The sequence below is a fragment of the Sarcophilus harrisii genome, chromosome 3 (assembly GCF_902635505.1).
Source record: "Sarcophilus harrisii chromosome 3, mSarHar1.11, whole genome shotgun sequence".
In the NCBI taxonomy this organism is placed as follows: Eukaryota; Metazoa; Chordata; class Mammalia; order Dasyuromorphia; family Dasyuridae; genus Sarcophilus; species Sarcophilus harrisii.
Window position 1 is genome coordinate 77,176,160 of NC_045428.1, and position 12,152 is coordinate 77,188,311.

General features: G+C 34.9%; 1 protein-coding gene across 3 annotated transcripts in view; it reads left to right on the forward strand.

Annotated features, from left to right (window-relative positions):
* Positions 1-12,152, forward strand: part of INO80D (INO80 complex subunit D) — a 77,815-nt gene that overhangs the window by 18,305 nt on the left and 47,358 nt on the right. For all 3 annotated transcript variants that reach the window (XM_031958245.1, XM_031958244.1, XM_031958243.1), the window contains 2 exons: positions 2,204-2,949; positions 9,331-9,439. In XM_031958245.1, the coding sequence (XP_031814105.1) occupies positions 2,204-2,949; positions 9,331-9,439 (855 nt within the window). The remainder of the gene's footprint in view (positions 1-2,203; positions 2,950-9,330; positions 9,440-12,152) is intronic.

Consider the following 12,152-nt stretch of genomic DNA (forward strand, 5'->3'; position numbering starts at 1 on the left):
AATGATAGATAATTGGCAATATATGAAAACTAAATTTTAATTGATAATTAATTTCATATTTATATTCCCAGAGAATTTGTATATATTTATACATTTGAAGGGGAGTAGTCTGTACTTTTATTCATAAGTACACAGAACTTTGGATGAGGAAACTCCCCACCAATGCAGTTCTGCAACTGCTTTTTTACTTACAAATTTAGACTATTAGCTGAGGCACTGAAAAATTAAATGACTTGCCTAGGGTAACAGCATCAAAAGTGGGGACTTGAAATCAGATTTTCCCATTTCTGTGGTTGCCTCTGTCCATTTGTCATGCTTTGTACACATAGATTAGAAATTAGTATTTTTGTAAATAATTTTAAAACAGGAGATCTTTACCTGTTGTTTGTTCATGAACTTAAAAAAAATTTTGATGACTGTTTTTCAGTGTAATTGTTTCTGTTGTAACCCTATATTGCTTATAAATTTAAAAGCAATATTGTGGAAAGTGGTTCATAGTTTCACCAGTCTGCCAAAAGAGATCCATGACACAAAAAAGGTTAAAATTCACTGTTTTAGAATATCACTAGAGTTACACTATATAGGAAAGTTATATGAGAGATAAACAGAATTGTCAGTAGTATTCTTTTTTTTAAACAATTATGGTAAAGATGGGGGATTGTCAATTTATAGATTATTATATTAATACAAAAAAATGTAAGGTCACTTGTAGTTGGGACAGTACATATGCATATTGGCAAAAGAAAACTGTTCAAGGGAGGAGAAAAGATTGATTTGAGGCCTAAATAAAAGCTGTGAAATTATTTTAAATTTATCTTTAAAATTAGTGAAATTAAAATTATTTACTGAACCAGAGTTCTATGTGTATTTACACAGTATCATCTCCATGTACTTGTTTCTTTAGTTGATCCTCTTTAGGTATGCTGTAGGCCAGTGGTTCTTAAGCTAGCACAGTCAAATATGTAAGACTTGTCTATTTTTTCTATCTTTGCTAGAAATTATTCTGTAAAAAGTGAGAGACTTATGGGGATTTACTTCCAGAAATACATATGCCCAAATTCGTTAAGACACTAATGTCAGTAACAGACTAAAGAGATGTTAATTGAAAGAAATAGGTTTTTAATTTACAATAGAAGTATAAGTAAAGATATATATATATATATATATATATATATATATATATATATATACATATATACATACACACATCACACACATCCTTCTCTGTTATGTGAGTGTGTGCACTAACACACACACACACACTCTATTGGACATAGCATTTATGGTTCCTATAAATTCCGTTAAAATGTTTATGAAATACTTGTGTTATTATCCCTTCCTTTATTTTTTATTTTACTTTTTTAATAATAGGTTTTTATTTTCAAAATATATGCAAAGATAGTTTTCAATATTCACTGTTGCAAAACCTTGTGTTCCAAATTTTTTCCCCTTCTTTCCCCCCCATCTCCTCCCCTAGACAGCAAGTAATCTAAGGTATGTTAAACATGTGAAATTCTACTATACATTTTATCATGCTGCATAAGAAAAATCAGATCAAAAAGGGGAAAAAATGAGAAAGGGGCTGGGGAAGCAGACAAGCAACAAAAAAGGTGAAAATACTATGTTGTGACCTACATTCAATCTCCATAGTCCTCTCTCTGGATGCAGATGGCTCTCTCCATCACAAGTCTACTTATCCTTTTCTTTAAAGAGAACTCTGTAAAACACTGTTGAGAAGTGTGATCATTTATGGAGAATGGAAGGCTTGCCCTGCTCTCCACAACTTTTGTCCTCTGAGTGAGATAAAATAAATAACTAGGAAGAAAGACTGGGTTCTTGGCTTAACTAGCCATGTTCCATTGCACTCTTTAGCTGGAGACTACTATAAGAAACGTGACACTCATATTACTGAAACCCTTCTAAACCAAGGATGCCCTGTATCACCTTAAAATGCCTTAGTTGATGTATAAAATGAAAAAACATCTTTTGGTGTTTGGGTCTTTTTAAATGGCCATTTCAGCCTAGTCTTCTTGCTAATTATCCTGAAATGTCAGTATAAGAATTCTCATTATTTAGGGAATGTGGATTTTAACTAGTAACAACCACTTTTCAAGTACCCAGATGGGTCTTGGGGATTTCATTTAGCTCTATTTATCCTGTCCAAAGGACATCCAGAACTTACTGTGTATGCATTTTTTTAAAGGTACTGCAACAGCCACTTGCAGGTACTTGGCTTTATACCGAAAAAAGAGAGGAAGAAAAAGAATGACCCATTAGAGGAGGCGAAGGCCAGGCACCAGATGGATACCATGGCCTTCAGCCTGACGGTGCCCACCCTGGCCTTGAAGATGCCCAATGGACTTGATGGAATGTCCCTGTCACCACCAGGGGCAAGGGTCCCTCTCCACTACCTGGAGACAGAGTTGGAAGATCCTTTTGCTTTCAATGAGGAAGATGATGACCTAAAGAAAGGGGCAACCGTGAGGAAGAAGTTGCAGAGTAAGCTGGCTCAGAATCGGCAACGCCAGAGAGAGACAGAGATTTTAAAAGTCCGCCAAGAGCACTTTAGCCCCCCTCCTGCACCTTTGCAGCAGCAGCCTCCGCAGCAGCACGCCCATCTGCCACCTTTATCGACTTCTTTAAAGCCTCCAGGGCTGCCGCAGGGTCTGGTCTGCAAGTCCCCTCCACCTCAGAACACCAGCCTACCAATGCAGGGAGTGGCACCCACCACACACACTATAGCACAAGCCAGGCAGTCGTCCCAGAAGAGACCCCTGCCTCTCCCGCCCTCCGGTAGGGCTCCTGCTGCGGACCCGCCCCGGACTGACCGGGTCCTCATGAAAGCCACAGCCTTCTCTCCACACTCAGCTTGCATGAGTCGGCTGCAGAGACTGGTGAAACTGTGCACTCGGAGACGGCAGCTGGACACAGATCTGTTTCCCCATCTAGGTGAGTGGATAATCGGTTCTGGCCTAGGGATCTAGGAGCAGACCAAAGAGCTGGCAACTTACACATCTGGGCTTCTCACCGTTGCTTTTGTGCTTCAGAGTTGTTTTCCCTCTTTGGATATACCCAAAAGTTTCTTTGTTTCTTTCTTTGTTTCTTTTTTTTTGTTGTTGAAGCAATTGGGGTTAAGTGACTTGCCCAGTGTCACACAGCTAGGAAGTGTTAAGTGTCTGAGGTCAAATTTGAACTCCGATCTTCCTGACTTCAGGATTGATGCTCTGTCCCCTGCACCAACCATCTGCTCCCCTTGCATTTCTTTATAAAGCAAAATATTCTGTTAAAATGTGTAAATTAGCTGATTATAAAGTATTATGTGAGAGTTAATTCTTAAAATTGTAATTATTATTGCATATTATTGCATTCTTTCTCTTCCATTTCCACCTTTCTCTCACATGAATAGCCACAATAATAAAACGAAAAGTGAAAATTAAGTCAGTTCAACAAACATTTATCCTATTATGTGCTAATTCTGGGGTTACAAAAAAAGGCCCAAAAAATCACCATAGTTAGCATTTATATACACTCTTAAGGTTTGAAAAGCATTTTAAAATATTAACTTATCTTCAGAACAACCCTAAGAGGTTCAGGGACTCTATTACTGTTTATTTCAGGGGTTCTGTTTATTTCACAGAAGAGGAAACTGAAGAAAATAAAAGTGAAATGATTTACCTCGGATCCCAGAGTTCCTTTAGTGCTCTATCTACTGCACCATCTAGCTGCCTCCTAGTAACTAGCATTATGTAGTGCTATATGGTTTGCAAGTTTTACAAATATTACCTCGTTCTATCCTCCACAATCCAGGGAGGGGTTATTATCCCCATTTTACAGAAGAAGAAACTGAGATAGGTTAAGTGACTTGCCCATGATCACATGGCAAATATGTGTCTGAGGCTGGCTTTGAATTCAGATCTTCCCGACTCCAAAACCAGGGTTCTCAAGAAGCTCATAATCTAATGGGGGAGACAACATGCAAAAATAACTATATGCAAACAAGGCATATTCAAAATAAATTGGAGATAATCAAAAAAGGGAAGACAAAAGACTTAAAACATAAAACATGGGATTTTATTGGGCACTTGAGGGAGGTCAGAAGACAGAGGTGAGGCAAGAGAAAATTCCAGGCATTGGAAGCAACCACTTTCATAATAAACCATATCTAGCAAATATGCATAATTCTGCCAGGCAAATTCCTGAATTAGCCTACGTGAAAATGTCTGTGCCTGCATTTTAAGTTCATCAAATGTACTCTGTCAGGTGTGGTATATTTTATCTTCTGATTTGTGGTTTATCATTGCACTAATTAGAGTTCTAACTCATTCAAAGCGATTTTTCTCATCTCTGAATAAATTTTTTTCTAATTTTGCTTGTTTCCTTCTGCATCAGTTCACAGTAATCTCACTTTTCATTAAAACTGTCCATTTCATCATTTCTTATATGATGAAGAATATAATCTTCCCATTATATTCCTATGCCATAATTTGTTTGTCCATTTCCCAATACACAATCTTAGTCTCCAAATTTTGGCTAGTATGAAAAGCTGATATTAGTATTTTTGATCATATAGGTCCTTTCTTTTTTTCTTTGCTCTCCTTGAGATGTAGGCCCAATAGTGGTATGTATAGTCAATTCCAAGAGTATATACAATTTAACAATTTTAGGGACATGGTTCCAAATTGCTTTGCAGAATGGCTAAACTATATCACATCTCTACCAACAGTGCACTGTGGTGTAAAGGCAAAGTTATTAAAATGGGAAATATATTTTTAGTTTTATAAATATAAATTCAGCTAGCTTATGTAAACTAAAAATCTAAGGAAGTAGTTATTTAAGTGTTTGGAAAATTTAATCTTTAAATTTTAACCCATTTAAAATAATCTATGAGAGAACAATTATCATTTTACATTCTTTATGATGAGCCCAATTTAAAGATAACTTCCCTGTTTCTGTCAAGGACACCACCAGCTTTCAGTTACAACAGTGGTAACTCTTCAACAATGGTAACTGATAAATCTTTTAACTTTTTAAATAACCCCATTCCCTAGTATCATTGAATTTTAAAAATGACTAACTAAAACTATGAGAATATAGCACCTATGAATTAATCTTTGATGTTACAAACATAAAAGAAACAGGAAATACTTATTTGTGTTTAACCAGAATCCATATTTTTAGGACTCAAAAAAAATTTTTGAAAGGAAGGTTTATTTTGGGGGAAAATAATACTTTTAAATCCATTAGCAAATATAATCATCTAAATCATATTTGTTTTGCCAAGAGCAAAAGGAAACATTCTAGAAGCTAGAAGACCAGATTAGGGGACTTTGCTCACCCATAATCTGTTTTTGGTTAGCTTAGTTGGTTATATTAGAACTAGTACAAATGAGGCCAAGGTTAGAAAAGTTTTGATTTTAAGGCTCAGATAGTTTCATGTCAGGACAGACATTCATTTCCATGATCACAGACAGCATTCCTCATCTTTGGCGTTTCATAGGTATGTAACATTGATCGCTAAGTTACCAGGTGAGTGGGTCTGGATGATTTAGCATAAACCTATTTCACTTATGCTATTAATGGTAGATCTGAGACATCACCTTTGTCTATGAAAGATAGTTTATTATATACTTACGGTATACAGAATGAAATTGTTGCTATTGTGATTATTTCATTATTGATTCTGTATCTTTTGGGGTAAATTAGAATATTATATTTGGCAAAGGGAAAGTAATGTGCCTCTTAAGGTGACTTTACATTTGCCAGTAATTTTGAGTATAGATTTAAGAATTTCTTTGTTAGTAGCAACATATTATCTAATCTTAAATCTCAATAATTTTTTCAGTTGATTTTTTTCTTAGCTATTCTATTAAGTAATGTTCTTTGACATGAATAAACCCACTTAAAATCTTTTGAGAGAATGACCAATTTAACTTTTTTTATGATGACTCCAATTTGATTATAACTTCCCTATTTTCTGTCAAGAATGTCACCATCTTCCAGTTACCATATTTTGGTGGCTCCACAGAATTTCTTTTTTTTTGTTTTTATGAGGCAGTTGGGGTTAAGTGACTTGCCCAGGGTCACATACAGTTAGGACATGTTAAGTGTCTGAGACCAGATTTGAACTCAGGTCCTCCTGGTTTCAGGGCTGGTGTTCCATCCACTACATCATCTGCTCCACAACATTTCTTGCATCTGACCTCTTCATTCCCTTGACACTCCCCTACTTCAAGTCTTCATCACATCTTGATAAGATTATTGAGGTAGCCTCCATGTTCTCCGCTTTTTAAAAATCTATCCCCCATATGGTTGCCAAATTAATGTGTTCACAATACGGGCCTGTCTGACACTTCTTTGTTTAAAAAATTGCAGTAGTTTCTTAGTGATTCTAGAATCAAACAGAGATTCCTTTTTTGATTCTAAGATCTGATTATAGTCTGTCTTTCTACTCCTGCTCATACAGTCTATCTTCCAGTCAAACTGGCCTTCTTGCTATGCTGATAGCAGAATATTCAGGCATGATCTACACGATGGACACAATAGTTTGTCTGTTGCTTTCTTGTCTTTGAAGGAGCTGTTCTCTAGACCTGAAATGTTCTTCCTCCTAACTTTATTCTTTTGGAATCTCTAATTCTTTTCAAGAATTAACTTCAGTGGGGTAGCTAGGTATGCAGTGGAGAGAGCACCAGTCCTGAAGCCTGGAGAACCTGAGTTCAAATGTGTTCTTATGTGTTCTCAGACACTTATCACTTCCTGGCTGTGTGACCTTGGGCAAGTCACTTAACCCCAATTGCCTCAGCAAAAAAAAAAAAAGAAAAAAAAAAAAAAGAATTAACTTCAGGGCCATCTCCTAAAAGAGGCTTTTTCCTAGTCTCCCTCCATTATCCTGACCTTCCATTTGTTGTCAGGGGCTGTATCTCTTTCTCCTTGTATCCCTAGGGCCAACACAGTGCCTGGCCTAGAAAGCAGACCTAATAAATACTTGTTTAATGAAATCGTGTGAAAGTCCTTTTGCTAAAGTCAAAATCTTTAAAGATGAACTTACAAAAGTAATATTAAATGCCAAAATCAGTAAGTTTCATATGCATGTGAAAGACTTGAGTAATGAATTTCCATGGTTGTGACTGACTGATTTTGTGTCACTTGCTCAGTGGTACTATGGATAGAGTGTGTGGCCTAGAGTCTGGAAGCCCTGAGTTTAAATTCAGCCTCAAATGTTTACTAGCTCTATGACCCTGAGCAAATTAAATGTTTATTCCCTTCCCTCAGAAAATAAAAATAATTTTAGAAATTAAGATTTAAAAAAATAAAAGAAAAAGTGGATATGCAAAATCCAGTTTTTAAAATAGAAATAACAATATACTAATATAATGAAATTAGTTTTAAGCGGAATTAGTAATTATATTCATTCAGAATTAAGTGTCCTCAGAGTAATGTTAGATGTCATGTCATTTATTTTTCATCCCCTATTACCCCTCTAAATTTGGATCCTAGAAAATTGAAGGGGAGGGGGAATTTATCATTCTTTACTGAAGGAACTGAATGAATTCCAAATCTGTATCCATAATCTTCAATAAAATCTTTGGAGGTCTTTTGAAGCCATTTACGACTAGATATATTATTGTGAGTTAGAAGGTGAATTGATAGTCAAATTTGACCATCAGTGGTTTTTACCTTTCATTTGTCCTTCTTAAACTAGTTGTATTTAACTTTGTAATTTAGTCTTGCTGTGTGGGGGTTGGTGAGTGCTATATTTTCAATTTTCAAAATATAATTTAATTTTCAATGATGGGTAGTTCTTTTTATCTTAGAGCACAAGCAAAGGCTCATTAAACTGAAAAGACTTAGTTTGATTAATAAGCGCTCTTGAACTGAAACTCCTTTATAATAAAGTAAGCCATGTAAAAAATAAATATAACTTTAATAAATCACTTGAGCAGGATTATTCTTAATTGATTGTACATTACAAAAATAATTCCATACATAGTTTTTATCTGTTTTCAGACAGTTGAAGATAAACTGGGTTGCCTCTGACCAAATTAAGAAATTGGCAAAATTTGTCTTTTACCTCCATTTTTGCATCTCCCTCCTTCACTGCAAGTGACTCCCTCATTCACTTCAAGTACTCATAATACTCTTGTTCTCTTATCTGAGTTTATTCATTTTAAACTTCATAAGCAAATGGAGCTCAGCAGTCCTGAATACAGGATATTCTTGTTTACCTTTTCGCTCTTCCCTTAGGCCTTCTCCCTGAAACTCCCAGATTTGTGTTTTTGTTTGTGGTATATTTAATTTTTAATGATATTTTCATACTACTTATTGATGTACTTTGTATTTTGATCTGCCTAGTATACATTTGGCATTTAAACAATGTGGCCAATTCAGCGGAGTAGGTGCTCTCTGCAAAGGAATTTGAAATGTACACTTGTCAAAAAAAAGACTTTTATGGAGAACTCAAACAGGGCTGGCACTCACAAAATGGTCAGAAAAAAACATACAAGGACACTCTCAAGGTCTCTCTTAAAAACTTTGGAACTGATTGTATGACATGGGAGACACTGGCATGGGACTGCCCAGCATGGCATGCCCTCATCAGAAAAGGGGCTGTGCTCTATGAGCAAAGCAGAATTGAATTAGCTCAGAAGAAATGTGAGATGTACAAAGTTTAAGAGTTCCCTCCAAATGTTCATATGGCAGACGTGTGGCAGAGCATTCTGAGCACATATTGCTCTGATCAGCCAGTCAGACACACTAACTTGACTCTAACATAATAATGTCAGTTTGGTCTTCTTTGAGAACAAAGGACAGCAACCAGCTATTTTCTTCTGCCTACCTAAGTTCTCACAGACTTATTATCAGCTTAGCCAAGTGATGGCTAGTTTAACTATAACAATTCAAGAAGACTATTTATCAAGTTATAGAAGGATTGTGATCTGCACTGGTAATGGGAATATTCATAGCAGTGAACTATAAATGCTAGAAGGATAGAAGTATGTCCTTACTGTAAATCTCCTTATATCTTAAAATACATCCTATGGCTCCTTATTTTTATCCTTGCTGATGATAGACATCTTTAATAAAGAGTAGAAAACATTTTTTTGTTATTGTATTTAAGGATCAGTTTTTTAAAATAATGAATATTAATTAGCTATTGTAGTAATGTCTTAAAATCAAACAGGCATCTTAGTTAGAATTTATTTACATTATGGTAGTACTTACCATTATTAGCTTGGGCAATTTTGAACAATTTTTATTTCCTAAATTCAAAGATAAATTATTTCTTTGAATTTTTATTTTTCTATCTATATGTTATCTGCTCATCTGCCTCAGGGCTGGACTGGTCTGAAGATAGTGGAGAAGAATTGGAGGAATCAGAGCAAGCCTCGCCATACCAGGTTGCATGGTCCATCCGAGAAACCCTCAGATATGAGAGACAAGAGTAAGTGTTTCTTTTCTTATTAAAAATAAAGTAGTGATGTAACACACAGATTTTGTATGTGGACATTAAATTTCTTTGACCATCACATTGGGTTAGGTCTGATGATAGAGGAAGCTGTGGCAAAATGTGTTTCTTCTAAGAAATTCACTTCATCTGGTAGAACTTCTTGGTAAACACATTTCTTTATCTGTCCTTTATAACTCAATTAGAACAGACATTGGCTTCATGGAATGCTGGTGCTGAAAAGAGATTTTAAAGATCATCAAGTCCAGTCTCTTCTTTTATGGATGAGAAACTGAAATCCAAAGGGGCTATGTATGCAAAGTGAAATAGCTGTTTAGTGGCAGAGCAGTAACTTGAGTGTTGCTTTCCAAATTCAGTTTATTATTATTTTTACTGTCTCATAAATAGTGTCCATGTCCCCTGTCCCCAGGAAACAGAAAGGCCAATATATTTGAATTTTTCTTATCTTTGGAAAGTTTACACCCATCATTATTTAATTAACACTTGTTGAGTTTTGCTTAGTATTGTACAACTGTGTACAAGACGATTTTTTTAAAAAGGAGTTTGTTGGGTTTTTTTAAAAAAATTATAATAGCTTCTTACTTATTTATTTTTTTTTAATAACTTTTTATTGACAGAACCCATGCCAAGGTAATTTTTTACAACATTATCCCTTGGGGGCAGCTAGTTGGTGCAGTGGATAGATACCAGCCCTGAAGTCAGGAGGACCTGAGTTCAAATCTTACCTCAGACACTTAACACTTCCACTATGTGACCCTGGGCAAGTCACTTAACCCCAAATGCCTCAGCAAAAGAAACAAACAAACAAATACAACATTATCCCTTGCACTCACTTCTGTTCCGATTTTTCCCCTCCCTCCCTCCACCCCCTCCCCCAGATGGCAAGCAGTTTTATACATATTAAATAGATTACAGTATATCTTAGATACAATATATGTGTGCAGAACCAAACAGTTCTCTTGTTGCACAGGGAGAATTGGATTCAGAAGGTATAAATAACCCGGGAGGAAAAACAAAAATTCAAGCAGTTTATATTCAATTCCCAGTGTTCTTTCTTTGGGTATAGCTATAGCTTTTTATTTTTCAAAGTACATGCAAAGATAGTTTTCAACATTCACCCTTGCAATACCTCATAAAAGACAACTTCAGTCGTTATTTTCAATATTTTTAATTCCAATGTTTTTTTTTTCAGCTTTACCCCCCCAAAAAAATTGAGATGTACTTTGACCTTTCTTTTCTAGTTCTGACTTCTAAACAGGAACTTGGAAAGGTAGCATTGTATCATGTAATTTTGAGAGACTATCTTGCTTTTTGTTTAATAGTAGAGGGATATACTCTGGAAATACAGGGTTCTTTTGACTATTGTGCTCCCCTAGGACAGGTACCATCATGACAAGAAAAATTCAGTTCCATTTCTCTGCTTTTTTGGGAAGATAGTGACTATTGCACATTCTTATTTGCTGACTTTTGCCTCTGGAATGTAAATTCCTTGAGGACTTGAACTACTTTTTATTCTCTTATCACCAAGTATAATGCTTGACACAGAAATTGTTTGATAAATGCTTGTTGATTAATTTATTCACACCTATTTATTCATCCACTAAGTACACAAAACATCATTTCCATGATAGCGTTCTGTTTCTTAAAAAAATTTCAAGGATTCTCCATAGCCTAGGGAACAAATTCAAAGCTCAGCAATTCCTTAAAAACAAACAAACATTTCTTCCCTCTTTAACCTTTAAAAAAGTATTGATGGGATTTTTTTTTTTTTTTTTTTTTTTTTTTTGCTGTAGCAATCATTTCCCAATAAAAACTTAAACAAATCTTCTTTAAAATATGTTCCCTAAAAATAATTTTTCAGTTATTAAGATATGTCCTTAACTTTGACCATTATATTTGGCTAGAGTTTTGTGGCTTTTATTATTATTGTAACCATCATGTGTGTTATTATTTTTTCACTTTGATTTTTTCACTCTGCAAAAAAAAAAAAAAAAAAAAAAATTCATAGAAGTTTGCCTATGAATCTCTGAGTCCTTCCTTTACAGTGCAATAATATTCTACTATATTTGTTTATTTCCAGTTTGTTCAGCTTAGTTGTTTTAGGACAGATGACCTTTTTCTCAGTTTTTTTCTAGGAAAAATGTGTTATTTGTTATGTCTTTTGTTTTTTATGTCCAATTTATTTTCCATTGTTTCTCCCCTCCCAAAGAAAAACAATTAAGAAAGATTGACCCATAGAACAATTACATCCAGCATTATTTGTAACATTCCACAGTCATAGCTGCCCACCTATCTGTTGAGATAAGAGAAACATATTTTACCATCTGTTTTCCTGAGCCATGATTGATCACTTGCGATTTCGCTGGCAGCCTTTTATTATAATTTTGTTGTTATTGTTACTGTTATTTTAGGTCTTCTGATTCTGCTTTCTTTGTTTTTTTATCAGTTGATATAGGTTTTCCTATATCAGTCCTCAGACTTTGGATCTGAGTGTTAATCTCATGTGTCATTCATTTCTTAATATAATAATATTTCATTACATTCATATTTCATGATTTGTTCAGCTCTACCCCAGTTGATGAGTATGGTTCTTAGTGTTCTAGATCCCTTTTACATTTTATCCAATATATATGTATATATATATAAGTATAATTATCTCCTGTCTTTTTTGCCATGAAGCATCATCTTC